Source organism: Nerophis lumbriciformis, linkage group LG37 (assembly GCF_033978685.3).
Source record: "Nerophis lumbriciformis linkage group LG37, RoL_Nlum_v2.1, whole genome shotgun sequence".
Taxonomy (NCBI): domain Eukaryota; kingdom Metazoa; phylum Chordata; class Actinopteri; order Syngnathiformes; family Syngnathidae; genus Nerophis; species Nerophis lumbriciformis.
Genome location: NC_084584.2, coordinates 23,382,501 through 23,398,240, shown reverse-complemented (window position 1 = coordinate 23,398,240; position 15,740 = coordinate 23,382,501). Strand labels below are relative to the sequence as shown.

General features: G+C 37.0%; 1 protein-coding gene across 1 annotated transcript in view; it reads left to right on the top strand.

Annotated features, from left to right (window-relative positions):
• LOC133577587 (hippocalcin-like protein 1) overlaps positions 1 to 15,740 on the top strand; it is a 132,912-nt gene that overhangs the window by 90,067 nt on the left and 27,105 nt on the right. Inside the window, exon 2 of the mRNA XM_061931578.2 lies at positions 6,496 to 6,682. Coding sequence (XP_061787562.1) covers positions 6,587 to 6,682 — 96 coding nt within the window. The 5' untranslated portion in view covers positions 6,496 to 6,586. The remainder of the gene's footprint in view (positions 1 to 6,495; positions 6,683 to 15,740) is intronic.

The following is a 15,740-nucleotide window of genomic DNA, read 5'->3' as shown; positions in this document are numbered from 1 at the left end:
TTAAGGGGGTCAAATTACAGCTCAAAGAGGCAAAAGTGACTGTTTTTAGTAAACTTTTGTTTTGAAGGGGGAATTGCCAACTTCCTGTTGATTTTTGCTGAAGGATGTCAAGGTATGAAATCTAGGTCTAAGTCAGACCTACATAGAGGTATTTGTTTCATGTCTTTACGACATTCTTACCGGAAGTTACAAGCGGTTTTGTCTGTTTTTTTTCCTAGGGGACGCTAGAGCGCAATTTTGAGTTTTGGGTTGTTGTTTTTTTATTAGATGGCAATTTTCGCCAGTCCTGATGTGTGTGTCGAATATGGTGAGTTTTGAAGCATGTTAAGGGGGTCAAATTACAGCTCAAAGAGGCGGCCGGTATAATAATAATAAAACATTACAATTACAATAGGGTCCTCTGTCCCAAAGGGACATTGCAGTCCCTAATAATATGACTCTTTTAATGTGCCCTATAATCCGTTGCGCCTTAAAACCTCTCAAGGCTTAGTTAGCCACATGCGTGGACAGCACCTTTTAGCTCTTATTTCGAAAATTGTGTACACTACTGAATTGGGGTCTTATGGCTGCTTATGTGGACACTTATACTGCCATCTGGTGGTGTGAGAAGAGTATAACATACAATGAAATTTGGGGAAAAAAAGGTGTAAAAATAAGAATTAGCATGTCACTAAACATGAAGTACACGTTTGTGTACTTATGGACTAAGTACGTCATATAAAAAGATGATTCTTAGTTTTTATTCTAATTAGGATCCAATAAGCCCAAATAGCAAAGAGAAATAAAAAAAAGCATGTAAACAAACAGCTTGGGCCTTAAGAGGTTTTTAAATATGAAAAAAGATCAAAAATAGACCATTCGTCGGCAGTGCGCCCTATAATACGGTGCGCTTTATGTTCCGGAAAATTCAGTACACAACTTTCTCCCATGCTTCCACAAATACATTTACAATATTTTTACCTTTCATGATGACGTTATGTGACGTGACGTTAGGTGTGAGCGACGACACCTTGGTTAATATGTTAGCGTTGTTAGCCGCCACTTGCGAGCAGTTTTTTATTATTTAGCATGCAACAAAAAAGACATGTTTTTTTTGTTTCACATATGGATTGTGGATGAATGGATAAGGAAAACTGTCAGAATAATTGTATCTAAGTTATCACAAAACTTTGTGTTACATTGAGTTCAGCTCGCCCTGCGAGAGGACAAAAGCTGCCTTTGATCCTACCAAGCAAAAGGCTTGTAAAACTCCACTGTGTAGGATGGGGAGCGACATGAGGGTGTCGGTTTCTTTGATGTATTGTAATCCACAGGAAGATTTTGTCTTTACCCGAGGTCTACAAAGCAGAGAGGAGGCAGGGCCTGACCTCCCTCCAGGCACCTTTTCTTTTAACTTTGAACTGTTTTGTAACAAAAGGCGATGGCTGTTTACGACCCCACTCCCTTAGAAACAGCTGTTGACATGTAATCAGAGAAAGTCCAAATAAAACAGGAGGTGTACAATCTTTCGTCAGAGCGTTTCTCCTCAATTGAGCTAAATTGAGCCTCCATGTTCGAACTGCTCCCACAGTGGAGTGTTTTAGGTCTCGTCTTAAGACCCACTTTTATTCTCTGGCTTTTAACACTACGTGAGTTGTGTGGTCCTCTGTTGTCCTCTGTGTTTTTAAAATTTTGCTTTTTGCTTTCTATTTACTGTTTTAATTGGTTTTACCCTTTGAAATTGTTTTTAATCATGTTTATTTTATATTGTTTTTAATTGTGTTTAATATTGTTGTGCAGCACTTTGGAAACATTTTGTTGTTTAAATGTGCTATATAAATAAAGTGGATTGGATTGGATTGAAATTGAATTCTGTCTCTGTTTAATTCCTTGCTTCTTGTCTTGTTTAATAGATGTCATCAGTGTTTGAATCTGACAAAAAAAAGCAAAAATGTGCAATTCCCCTTTAAGTCCGACTAGAAGGTGTATGAAATAAACAAGTGATCTGCTTTAGTGCACTCATAGCTAATGGTGGTACGTAAATACGTTGCAGTTTAGACGAGACGAGAGGACAAAAGCTGCCTTTGATCCTACCAAGCAAAAGGCTTGAAAAACTCCACTGTGTAGGATGGGGAGCGACACGAGGGTGTCGGTTTCTTTGATGTATTGTAATCCACAGGAATATTTTGTCTTTACCCGAGGTCTACAAAGTGGAGAGGAGGCAGGGCCTGACCTCCCTCCAGGCACCTTTTCTTTTAACTTTGAACTGTTTTGTAACCAAAGGCTATGGCTGTTTACGACCCCCCTCCCTTAGAAACAGCTGTTGACAAGTAATCAGAGAAAGTCCAAATAAAAGAGGAGGCGTACAATCTTTTGTCAGAGCGTTTCTCCTCAATTGAGCTAAATTTAATTCTGTCTCTGTTTAATTCCTTGCTTCTTGTCTTGTTTAATAGATGTCATCAGTGTTTGAATCTGACAAAAAAAAGCAAAAATGTGCAATTCCCCTTTAAGTCCGACTAGAAGGTGTATGAAATAAACAAGTGATCTGCTTTAGTGCACTCATAGCTAATGGTGGTACGTAAATACGTTGCAGTTTAGACGAGAGGCAATTAAGCAAAAAGTTAGCCGTGGTTATGGCTGAACTTTTAACGAGCGAGCAGGAAGTCTGTGTCGGTGCAATGAAACGGCGTCCTCCCTTGCAAGCTTTATTCTGGCGTCGCTAAAGTGTTACTCGGAACACTGAGATTTGTTCAGGGGAAGAAAAAAAAAAAGGAGGCCATTAAATCCCAATTGATGGCCGCAACACTCCCACGAGGTAACTTGATGAATGTCTACATGCATCAATGTCGAGCATTTACCAGGAGTGACTCAGTATGCATAATATATTCTTATTCGCTTTAAGGCGTGGCTCGGAATGCATAACCTAAGTGCAATTTGTGCTTTACCATGACTGCAGTTATTTGTTATGTGTTAAAGTGTGCTAACCTGTGTGGAACATCAATTTACTAACGTATTTGGTTGTTGAACAGGGTACGTCAATAGAAAAGTTTGTAAGGTGAAGCCAATTTCTCCAAAAGGATCATTGTAAATATGAACAATGGGTTGCAGCTGTGACAAAAGTCCATATTTTAGTGAACGTTTGTACACTTTGAACACAATATAACGTGCTACACAGGGAAGTCCCTTGGGTGCCCTCACAAACTATCAGAAATAACACAAATCCTTAACTTTAAAAGGGAAATTGTGGGTTAATTTTGCTTATCCGTCACAATTAGAGATGTTCCATAATGGCTTTTTTGCCGATATCCGATATTCCAATATTGTCCAACTCTTAATAACGGATTCTGATATCAACCGATACCGATATATACAGTCGTGGAATTAATGCCTAATTTTGTTGTGATGCCCTGCTGGATGCATTAAACAATATTTTCCAAAATAATCAACTCAAGTTATGGAAAAAAATGCCAACATGGCACTGCCATATTTATTATTGAAGTCACAAAGTGCATTATTTTTTTTAACATGCCTCAAAACAGCAGCTTGGAATTTGGGACATGCTCTCACTGAGAGAGCATGACGAAATTGAGGTGGGCGGGGTTGGGGGGGCGGGGTTTAGGGGTAGGGTGTAGCGGGGGTTGTATATTGTAGCGTCCCGGAAGAGTTAGTGCTGCAAGGGGTTCTGGGTATTTGTTCTGTTGTGTTTATGTTGTGTTACGGTGCGGATGTTCTCCCGAAGTGTGTTTGTCATTCTTGTTTGGTGTGGGTTCACAGTGTGGCGCATATTTGTAACAGTGTTAAAGTTGTTTATACGGCCACCCTCAGTGTGACCTGTATGGCTGTTAACCAAGTATGCATTGCATTCACTTGTGTGTGTGAAAAGCCGTAGGTATTATGCGATTGGGCCTGCACGCAAAGGCAGTGCCTTTAAGGTTTATTGGAGCTCTGTACTTCTCCCTTCGTCCGTGTACACAGCGGCGTTTTAAAAAGTCATACATTTTACTTTTTCAAACCGATACCGATAATTTCCGATATTACATTTTAAAGCATTTATCGGCCGATAATATCGGCAGTCCGATATTATCGGACATCTCTAGTCACAATCATTATGAAAGACGTGACAGATGTATTTATTTTAATGCATTCTTATATTTACATAAATGCGATCAAAAGTCTGCTTACAATAGAGCTTACAAGAGCCGATTTATTCTGCCTATGAAGCCCTTAAAAAAACATCCAAACACTTCTATTAAGGTTTTATATGTACTGTAACAAAGCTGCAATATTTGGAGCGCGATGTGGCGAAGGGCAACTGTGTTAGCGAGCATCCCAGATAAATTTCACGGGGAATATTTGGTTTCATGGGATAGTTTTGTTCCATCCATGAAAATGTCTGCTTTATAGGTCACAGGTTGATCTCACATGAAGATTAGGAACACACACTTGCACGCACATCCACACAGCTGATTTACAACACAAACACACACACAACTGGCCGCCATGGATGTGATCATTGGGTTATATACATGTGTGTGTGTGTGTGTGTGTGTGTGTGTGACGTCAACAGGCCTGGGGATTACTTATTTAATGTTTTGCAAATGTGATGCTGCAGTTTGCGGTGTTTTATAACATTCCGTGTCAAGCGGATTAGGAGCAGCGTTGGTTTGCTGATGTGGAATTGGATTTATTTCGGGAAAAATGGCACCTATTGCACATTTGTTCCTTGTACACGTGTTTTTATAACTTTTTCTTTTTTTTTTACCAGTGTACAAAAAAGGTACCATCATGAAGAGTTTAGTCATGTCATTAAAATGTTTGTTTTATTTGTATACATATTTATAAATATATTACTACATTTAAAATAATATTTAATAACTGATTTAACACACTTTTGAAAGTTCACAGCAGTAAGTGTTGGGATTTTTGTCAATGATCTAAATTTGTGGGGGAAAAAAATAAATAAATTAAAACAAAATGCCGTATCATAAAAAATATACGGTTAATCTAGTTTAATAAAAATAGTCTTTTTTAATTTATATTTACTCTATAATCAATTAATATAAATCTACATTTCAAACGACAATTAAATGAACCTACACTACTGCCTTTTTTAAAACTTTAGTGGGCTTCCCTGCTTGGCACTCAGCATCAAGGGTTGGAATTGGGGGTTAAATCAACAAAATGATTCCCGGGCGTGGCCACCGCTGCTGCTCACTGCTCCCCTCACCTCCCAGGGGGTGAACAAGGGGATGGGTCAAATGCAGAGGTTAATTTCACCACACCTAGTGTGTGTGTGTGACAATCGTTGGTACTTTAACTTAACTTTCCTGTAGTAATTGTAATTGTAAACTGATTATTTTTGAAAATCCAATGTTAATATTTTTCTGATTATTATATTTTTAGAAATTGTTTAGTTTTAGTTCCTGTTAACTAGAAGAATATTCCGTTGGGCAATTTCTATATTTTATATTTTTCATATTATTTATTTTATTTCCTATAAAAGAGTGAAACTATTTTACTACTATTGCAACGAAAAAAATCACTTTGAATTCAGTGCAATTTAGAGGTAATATTTGACCATTACTTCGATATGTTTATTTTGTTTTGAAAAAACAAACAAAAAACAGTTGAACATATTCATACTTTAACGATTGTTTTTACATGATAATAAAGTTACCGTATTTTCCGCACTATAAGGCGCACCGGATTATAAAGCGCACCTTCAATGAATGGCCTATTTTAAAACTTTGTTCATATATAAGGCGCACCGCATTATAAGGCGCATAGAATAGTGAAGTGAAGTGAAGTGAATTATTTTTATATAGCGCTTTTCTCTAGTGACTCAAAGCGCTTTACATAGTGAAGCCCAATATCTAAGTTACATTTAAACCAGTGTGGGTGGCACCGGGAGCAAGTGGGTAAAGTGTCTTGCCCAAGGACTCGACGGCAGTGACTAGGATGGCAGAAGCGGGGATCGAACCTGGAACCCTCAAGTTGCTGGCACGGCCACTCTACCAACCGAGCTATAGAATAGACTGTATAATCAATCAATATAAAATTACATTTTACAGGACACTTAAATGAACAGTAGTAGCCCTACACCACTGCATTTTTTAAAAAAAAATTTTAAGTGGCCTTTCATGTGATAATTATATATTTTTTCCTTTCATAGAATATTATGAGGGTACAGTTTACTTTTAAATTATTTTTTATTGTATTTAATGATTTTTTTTTTTCATGACTATCAATACCTTTGCTCACTTATTGGCTGAGAGAAATTACATGGTTCTCAAGTATTTCTTAAATATAGTTGCCTGTCCTGTGAAGTCGGTAAGAAAGTGAGATACAAAGTTTAGTAAGGGCTCACTATCTGGCGGCTAAGTGCATTCCTGGCGAAGACAAGGATTCACACTTTTGACTCTTTTGAGGATGCCACTCATTTGAGTTGAACTGCTGCTGACCCCAATGTGTGTGTGTGTGTGTGTGTGTGTGTGTGTGTGTGTGTTTGACTGACAGGTGTGGAAAACCCACCGCTCGCTGTCGTCGTCCAACCGGGATTAAAAAACAGGAAACACCCCGCCGACCCGCCCCCCCGCCAGCCGTCACCATGGGGAAACAGAACAGCAAGCTGAGGCCAGAGATGCTGCAGGACCTGAGGGAGAACACCGAGTTCTCTGATCACGAGCTGCAGGAGTGGTACAAGGTAACTCCCGCTAGACCAGTGTTTTTCAACCTTTTTTAAACCAAGGCACATTTTTTGCGTTGAAAAAATGCGGAGGCACACCACCAGCAGAAATCATTAAAAAACGAAACTCAGTTGACAGTAAAAAGTCGTTGTCGCAATTGTTGGATATGACTTTAAACCATAACCAAGCATGTATCAATATAGCTCTTGTCTCAAAGTAGGTGTACTGTCACCACCTGTCACGTCACCCCCTGACTTATTTGGACTTTTTTGCTGTTTTCCTGTGTGTAGTGTTTTAGTTCTTGTCTTGCGCTCCTATTTTGGTGGCTTTTTTTCTTTTTTCGGTATTTTCCTGTAGCAGTCTTCCTTTGAGCGATATTTCCACGCATCTACTTTGTTTTAGCAATCAAGAATATTTCAGTTGTTTTTATCCTTCTTTGTGGGGACATTGTTGATTGTCACGTCATGTTCGGATGTACATTGTGGACGCCGTCTTTGCTCCACAGTAAGTCTTTGCTGTCGTCCAGCATTCTGTTTTTGTTTGCTTTGTCGCCAGTTCAGTTTTAGTTTCGATCTGCATAGCCTTCCCTAAGCTTCAATGCCTTTTCTTAGGGGCACTCACCTTTTGTTTATTTTTGTTTTAAGCATGAGACACCTTTTTACCTGCACGCTGCCTCCCGCTGTTTCCGACATCTACAAAGCAATTAGCTACCGGCTGCCACCTGCTGATATGGAAGAGTATTACACGGTTACTCTGCCAAGCTCTAGACAGCACCGACACTCAACAACAACACATCATTTGCAGACTATAATTACTGGTTTGCAAAAAATATTTTTAACCCAAATAGGTGAAATTAGATCATCTCCTACGGCACACCAGACTGTATCTCACGGCAAACTAGTGTGCCGCGGCACAGTGGTTGAAAAACACTGCGCTAGACCACACCCAGGCCCAATAATCATAATTTATATTCTGCATGGATTATATCATTAGGGTTCATGCTTTCTGCTCCGCCGCTCCCAGTCTGTGGAACGCTCTCCCTGACCACGTTAGGGCACCACAGACTGTGGATGCTTTTAAAAAAGGTTTAAAAACCCTTCTTTTAAAAAAAGCCTTTTTTTAGATATATGCATACTTGTTCTAGCTGTTTGGCTGTTCTAGTTTTTATTTTGTATTATCTTTTTATTTTTATTTATTTATTTGTTTAATTTTTTTTTTTTTTGATACACTGTAGCACTTTGTGGTTGTTTACTCAATGTAAAGTGCTTTTTACAAATAAAATCTATTATTAGTATTATTATTGTTATTCAAATAAAATCTAACTTTCTTTATACTGTATATCCCTTTTCATACAATTGTAGCACAAAGTGATATTGATACACTTAAAAACTTTTTATTAAGTGCCTCCCGCCCTTATTACATTAATGACAGCACAAATGAAGACAAAATAAGGGAAATTGCTGTTCATGCAAGAATTACTGGAGCCGCACTTATATTCTGATGCTCACTAAAATCGAACGCGGGGTGAATATTAGGTTGATGCAATACAAATGGTACGTAAAAATCCTTTTAATGGCACTGTTTCATGCAAAATGTAATGACTTTTTGGGGAAAACGAACCTACACGGAAGTAAACGTGATGTCTAAAAAAAAGTGTGTGAAGTCCTGCTAGTTAACAAAGAAACCATCCTAAAAACGTCCTTGGCGGAGGTAGTAATACGTGACCTGACGGTGACAGAACATCCCCTCACAGTGCTGGTAATCCCCTGGGCAGACTGGATCAAGACCCCATGAGGTGCCATGTTGACCTGCTCACATCAATGTATGTGTAATGGCTATATGCAAGGATTATACACACACACACACACACACACAGTTTATAGCTGTGGGAGCAGCTGCCACTGATAAAGCGCCAACTGCTCGACCTTTGACCCTCACTTTCACAGCCATTCACAAAGAGGACGCACCAACCTGTATGAGTCATTCAAAAGTAGCGCTATTGGATTTGGTTCCTGGTGACAAATTTAAAAAAACAACTTCAAAATGACATTTTGACGCAGTCCTTTATGTTCAAGTTTCAGTGTTTTTTCCCCATATTTTATCCACCAGATGGCGCTTCTTTTTTCCCATTCAAAGCATGCAGCAAAATTTACCGATTTCTGTAAGAGTGCTTTGCTGGCAATAAAAAGCGACAGTTACGTAAACATACTGGCATTTGAAGGGTTAAAGCGCCCAAATTATAACTTGTATTTAATGTAGATGTATTTCAGGCTTAAGTCGGGAGAAAGTGAGGAAAAATATTAAGATTTTTACTGCAGTTTTTGGGAAGTTTTGTGCATTTTTGTTTCAAACCTGACACTGTAGAAAAATAAAAATGCATGAAAGTCAATGATATTAAATTAATTGTCCTTAAAATGTAGTTTTCATTAAAAAAGTACAGTTGTGTAAACAGTTATTTTTAAAGGGCAAACAAAATGCATCTTCCTTCCTTAACTTCTTAGCCTAATATAGCAAAGTTAAAAAAAAGTTTGTTCCTTGTGACGAAAAATGTCCCATTAAAAAACCCTTAAAATTAACGTTTTGATGCAGTCCTTTATGTTTATGTTTATAAACATTTTTCCCATTCAAAGCATGCAGAAAAAATGATTGCCGTTTACCGATTTCTGTCAGAGTGCCTTGCTGGGTTTTTTTTTTCCCAATAAAAAGCAACAGTTACATAAATATACTGGCATTTAAAGGGTTAAAGCGCCCAAATTATAATTTGTATATAATGTAGATGTATTTCAGGCTAAAGTCGGGAGAAAGTAAGAACAAATATTAAGATTTTTACTGCAGTTTTTGGGAAGTTTTGTGCATTTTTGTTTCAAATCTGACACTGTAGAAAAATAAAAATGCATGAAAGTCAATGATATTAAATTAATTGTCCTTAAAATGTAGTTTTCATTAAAAAAGTACAGTTGTGTAAACAGTTATTTTTAAAGGGCAAACAAAATGCATCTTCCTTCCTTAACTTCTTAGCCTAATATAGCAAAGTTAAAAAAAAGTTTGTTCTTGTAACGAAAAATGTCCCAATAAAAAACCCTTAAAATTCACGTTTTGACGCAGTCCTTTATGTTTGTGTTTATTAAAAAAATTCCCATTCAAAGCATGCAGAAAAAATTCTTGCCGTTTACCGATTTCTGTCAGAGTGCCTTGCTGGGTTTTTTTTTTCCCAATAAAAAGCAACAGTTACATAAATATACTGGCATTTAAAGGGTTAAAGCGCCCAAATTGTAATTTGTATATAATGTAGATGTATTTCAGGCTAAAGTCGGGAGAAAGTAAGAACAAATATTAAGATTTTTACTGCAGTTTTTGGGAAGTTTTGTGCATTTTTGTTTCAAACCTGACACTGTAGAAAAATAAAAATGCATGAAAGTCAATGATATTAAATTAATTGTCCTTAAAATGTAGTTTTCATTAAAAAAGTACAGTTGTGTAAACAGTTATTTTTAAAGGGCAAACAAAATGCATCTTCCTTCCTTAACTTCTTAGCCTAATATAGCAAAGTTTAAAAAAAGTTTGTTCCTTGTGACGAAAAATGTCCCATTAAAAAACCCTTAAAATTAACGTTTTGATGCAGTCCTTTATGTTTATGTTTATAAACATTTTTCCCATTCAAAGCATGCAGAAAAAATGATTGCCGTTTACCGATTTCTGTCAGAGTGCCTTGCTGGGGGTTTTTTTCAGAATAAAAAGCAACAGTTACGTAAACATACTGGCATTTGAAGGGTTAAAACGGCCAAATTATAATTTGTATTTAATGTAGATGTATTTCAGGCTAAAGTCGGGAGAAAGTAAGAACAAATATTAAGATTTTTATTGCAGTTTTTGAGAAGTTTTGTGCATTTTTGTTTCAAACCTGACACTGTAGAAAAATAAAAATGCATGAAAATCAATGATAACGCATTCTAGGATGTAATATTATTACCAATATTAAATTAATTATTCTTAAAATTTATTTTATGGAAAATATCGTAGTTTTCATTAAAAAAAGTACAGTTGTGTAAACAGTTATTTTTAAAGGGCAAACTAAAATCATCTTCCTTCCTAAACTTCTTAGCCTAATATAGCAAAGTTAAGTAAAAGTTTGTTCCTCGTGACGAAAAATGTCCCATTAAAAAACCCTTAAAATTCACGTTTTGATGCAGTCCTTTATATTTATTAATTTTTTTCCCATTCAAAGCATGCAGAAAAAATTCTTGTGCCTTGCTGTTTTTAACCCAATAAAAAGCGACAGTTACATAAACATACTGGCATTTAAAGGGTTAAAGCACCCAAATTATAATTCGTATTTAATGTAGATGTATTTCAGGCTAAAGTTGGGAGAAAGTGATGAAAAATATTAAGATTTTTACTGCTGTTTTTGTGCATTTTTGTTTTAAACCTGACACTGTAGAAAAATAAAAATGCATGAAAGTCAATGATCATTCCAGGATGCAATATTAATAACAATAATAAGTTAATTATCCTTAAAATGTATTTTTATGGAAATTATCGAAGTTTTTATTAAAAAAATACAGTTGTGTAAACAGTTATTTTTAAAGGGCAAACTAAAATCATCTTCCTTCCTTAACTTCTTAGCCTAATATAGCAAAGTTAAGTAAAAGTTTGTTCCTCTGTGACGAAAAATGGCCCATTAAAAACCCTTAAAATTCACGTTTTGACGCAGTCCTTTATATTTATTCATTTTTTTCCCCATTCAAAGCACGCAGAAAATTTTCTTGTGCCTTGCTGTTTTTAACCCAATAAAAAGTGACAGTTACATAAACATACTGGCATTTAAAGGGTTAAAGCGCCCAAATTATAATTCGTATTTAATGTCGATGTATTTCAGGCTAAAGTCGGGAGAAAGTGAGGAAAAATATTACGATTTTTACTGCAGTTTTTGGGAAGTTTTGTTTTAAACCTGACACTGTAGAAAAATAAAAATGCATGAAAGTCAATGATCATTCCAGGATGCAATATTAATAACAATAATAAGTTAATTATCCTTAAAATGTATTTTTATGGAAATTATCGAAGTTTTTATTAAAAAAATACAGTTGTGTAAACAGTTATTTTTAAAGGGCAAACTAAAATCATCTTCCTTCCTTAACTTCTTAGCCTAATATAGCAAAGTTAAGTAAAAGTTTGTTCCTCTGTGACGAAAAATGGCCCATTAAAAACCCTTAAAATTCACGTTTTGATGCAGTCCTTTATATTTATTCATTTTTTTTCCCATTCAAAGCACGCAGAAAATTTTCTTGTGCCTTGCTGTTTTTAACCCAATAAAAAGTGACAGTTACATAAACATACTGGCTTTTAAAGGGTTAAAGCGCCCAAATTATAATTCGTATTTAATGTCGATGTATTTCAGGCTAAAGTCGGGAGAAAGTGAGGAAAAATATTACGATTTTTACTGCAGTTTTTGGGAAGTTTTGTTTTAAACCTGACACTGTAGAAAAATAAAAATGCATGAAAGTCAATGATCATTCCAGGATGCAATATTAATAACAATAATAAGTTAATTATCCTTAAAATGTATTTTTATGGAAATTATCGAAGTTTTTATTAAAAAAATACAGTTGTGTAAACAGTTATTTTTAAAGGGCAAACTAAAATCATCTTCCTTCCTTAACTTCTTAGCCTAATATAGCAAAGTTAAGTAAAAGTTTGTTCCTCTGTGACGAAAAATGGCCCATTAAAAACCCTTAAAATTCACGTTTTGATGCAGTCCTTTATATTTATTCATTTTTTTTCCCATTCAAAGCACGCAGAAAATTTTCTTGTGCCTTGCTGTTTTTAACCCAATAAAAAGTGACAGTTACATAAACATACTGGCTTTTAAAGGGTTAAAGCGCCCAAATTATAATTCGTATTTAATGTCGATGTATTTCAGGCTAAAGTCGGGAGAAAGTGAGGAAAAATATTACGATTTTTACTGCAGTTTTTGGGAAGTTTTGTGCATTTATGTTTCAAACCTGACACTATAGAAAAATAAAAATGCATGAAAGTCAATGATATTAAATTAATTGTCCTTAAAATGTAGTTTTCATTAAAAAAGTACAGTTGTGTAAACAGTTACTTTTAAAGGGCAAACTAAAATCATCTTCCTTCCTTAACTTCTTAGCCTAATATAGCAAAATTAAAAACAAGTTTGTTCCTTGTGATGAAAAATGTCCCAATAAAAACCCTTAAAATTCACGTTTTGACACAGCCCTTTATGTTTATGTTTATACATTTTTTTCCCATTCAAAGCATGCAGAAAGAATAATTGCCGTTTACCGATTTCTGTCAGAGTGGCTTGCTGGGTTTTTTTTCCCCAATAAAAAGCAACAGTTACATAAACATACTGGCATTTGAAGGGTTAAAGCGCCCAAATTATAATTTGTATTTAATGTAGATATATTTCAGACTAAAGTCGGGAGAAAGAAAGGAAAAATATTAAGATTTTTACTGCAGTTTTTGGGAAGTTTTGTGCATTTTTGTTTTAAAGCTGACACTGGAGAAAATCAATTATCATTCCAGGATGTAATATTATTAATAATATTAAAGAAATGGTCCTTAAAATTTATTTTATGGAAATTATTGTAGATTTTATTTTCATTTAAAAAAACGGAGTTGTGTAAACGTTGTTCGCATTGCCGGCAGTAAGTCGGACACGTTTCCGGTGAGGGTTGGACTCCGCCAAGGCTGCCCTTTGTCACCGATTCTGTTCATAACTTTTATGGACAGAATTTCTAGGCGCAGTCAAGGCGTTGAGGGGATTCGGTTTGGTGGCTGCAGGATTAGGTCTCTGCTTTTTGCAGATGATGTGGTCCTGATGGCTTCATCTAGCCAGGATCTTCAGCTCTCACTGGATCGGTTCGCAGCTGAGTGTGAAGCGACTGGGATGAGAATCAGCACCTCCAAGTCCGAGTCCATGGTTCTCGCCCGGAAAAGGGTGGAGTGCCATCTCCGGGTTGGGGAGGAGATCTTGCCCCAAGTGGAGGAGTTCAAGTACCTCGGAGTCTTGTTCACGAGTGAGGGAAGAGTGGATCGTGAGATCGACAGGCGGATCGGTCCGGCGTCTTCAGTAATGCGGACGCTGTATCGATCCGTTGTGGTGAAGAAGGAGCTGAGCCGGAAGGCAAAGCTCTCAATTTACCGGTCGATCTACGTTCCCATCCTCACCTATGGTCATGAGCTTTGGGTTATGACCGAAAGGACAAGATCACGGGTACAAGCGGCCGAAATGAGTTTCCTCCGCCGGGTGGCGGGGCTCTCCCTTAGAGATAGGGTGAGAAGCTCTGTCATCCGGGGGGAGCTCAAAGTAAAGCCGCTGCTCCTCCACATCGAGAGGAGCCAGATGAGGTGGTTCGGGCATCTAGTCAGGATGCCACCCGAGCGCCTCCCTAGGGAGTTGTTTAGGGCACGTCCGACCGGTAGGAGGCCACGAGGAAGACCCAGGACACGTTGGGAAGACTATGTCTCCCGGCTGGCCTGGGAACGCCTCGGGATCCCCCGGGAGGAGCTGGACGAAGTGGCTGGGGAGAGGGAAGTCTGGGCTTCCCTGCTTAGGCTGCTGCCCCCGCGACCCGACCTCGGATAAGCGGAAGAAGATGGATGGATGGATGGATGGTAAACGTTGTTACTTTTAAAAGGCAAAAAAATTTAAATAAATAATCTTCCTTCCTTAACTTATTAGCCTAATACAGCAAAGTTAAAAAAAAAAGCCATTAAAAACCCTTAAAATTCACGTTTTGACGCAGTCCTTTAAGTTTGTTTTTCCTTTTTTTTTTACCATTCAACGCATGCAGAAAAAATTCTCACCGTTCACTGTTTTATGTTTGCTGTTTTTTTACCCCCTAATAAAAAGCGGTAGTTACGTAAACATAATGACATTTAGAGGGTTAAAACATCCAAAACTTTAATTCATACTTGATATATAACACAGGCTGACGTCGTATTATGATTAAAAAAAATAAGTACTAAAATATTTAAAGCAGTTTTTTTTTGTTTTTTTTAGCAGTTTTGTTTGAAACCTGTTGAAAATAAAAATGCATGAAAGTCAAGGTTGCTGCTAATAACCCATCTCATGGTCTAATATTATTAATAAGTAAAATCTCCTTTAAATGTATTTTATGGAAATTATTGAAGGTTGTTTTTTTTTTATTCAAAACAGTTGAGCTACATATTTACCCTTAAAGGAAAAAATATATATTTTTAAAGCATTTTTTTTACCGCAGTTTTGAGAAGCTGCAATTTTTTGTCATTAGAGACCTCTTAAGCATACTTGCCAACCCTCCCGGATTTTCCGGGAGACTCCCGAAATTCAGCGCCTCTCCCGAAAACCTCCCGGGACAAAATTTCTCCCGAAAATCTCCCGAAATTCAGGCGGAGCTGGAGGCCACGCCCCCTCCAGCTCCATGCGGACCTGAGTGACGTGTTGACAGCCTGTTCACAACATTGCCTAAATAGCAATGTTGTGACACTTTTAAACAGGACAATACTGCCATCTACTGTACATGCATATGTGACCCACCCATAATGTGTCACATTTTTGTGTTGATTTATTTATTTTATTTTGTGGTTTGAATTCGTTTTTGGAGCTGTCATTCCACATTGATCAGTATTCACATTGGTCAGTAGGGGGCAGTAGGGCGTTTCTTCCCAATTGAATGCTATCACCTGCAGACCGGAAGTGTCTTGTCATTCTGATGAGCGCGACCAGTCTGTGAACAATTGAAACGTCCTGTGTGCTTTTTCCTCCTGTATAACAGGTTAGTTTTGGTGAATCAACTCACTGAATAATATCCATGTGATCTTTATAAGTTTAAGTACACATTCTGATGGTGGAGTCTAACTCTAAAGTGTTTGTGAGTTGTAGTTTGTATTTGTGAATGAATCCAGTGCACAGCTGCAGTAATCAATACAAAAAGGCGACGTGAGTGCGCAATGTTTATATAGGAACTTCTGATCCTAATTCAGACTCCCAAATTAGAGCTTCCGTTTTCTTATTGATTTTATAATGTATATTTGTATAATGTGTGTGTTCTGAAATAGTGACAGAGA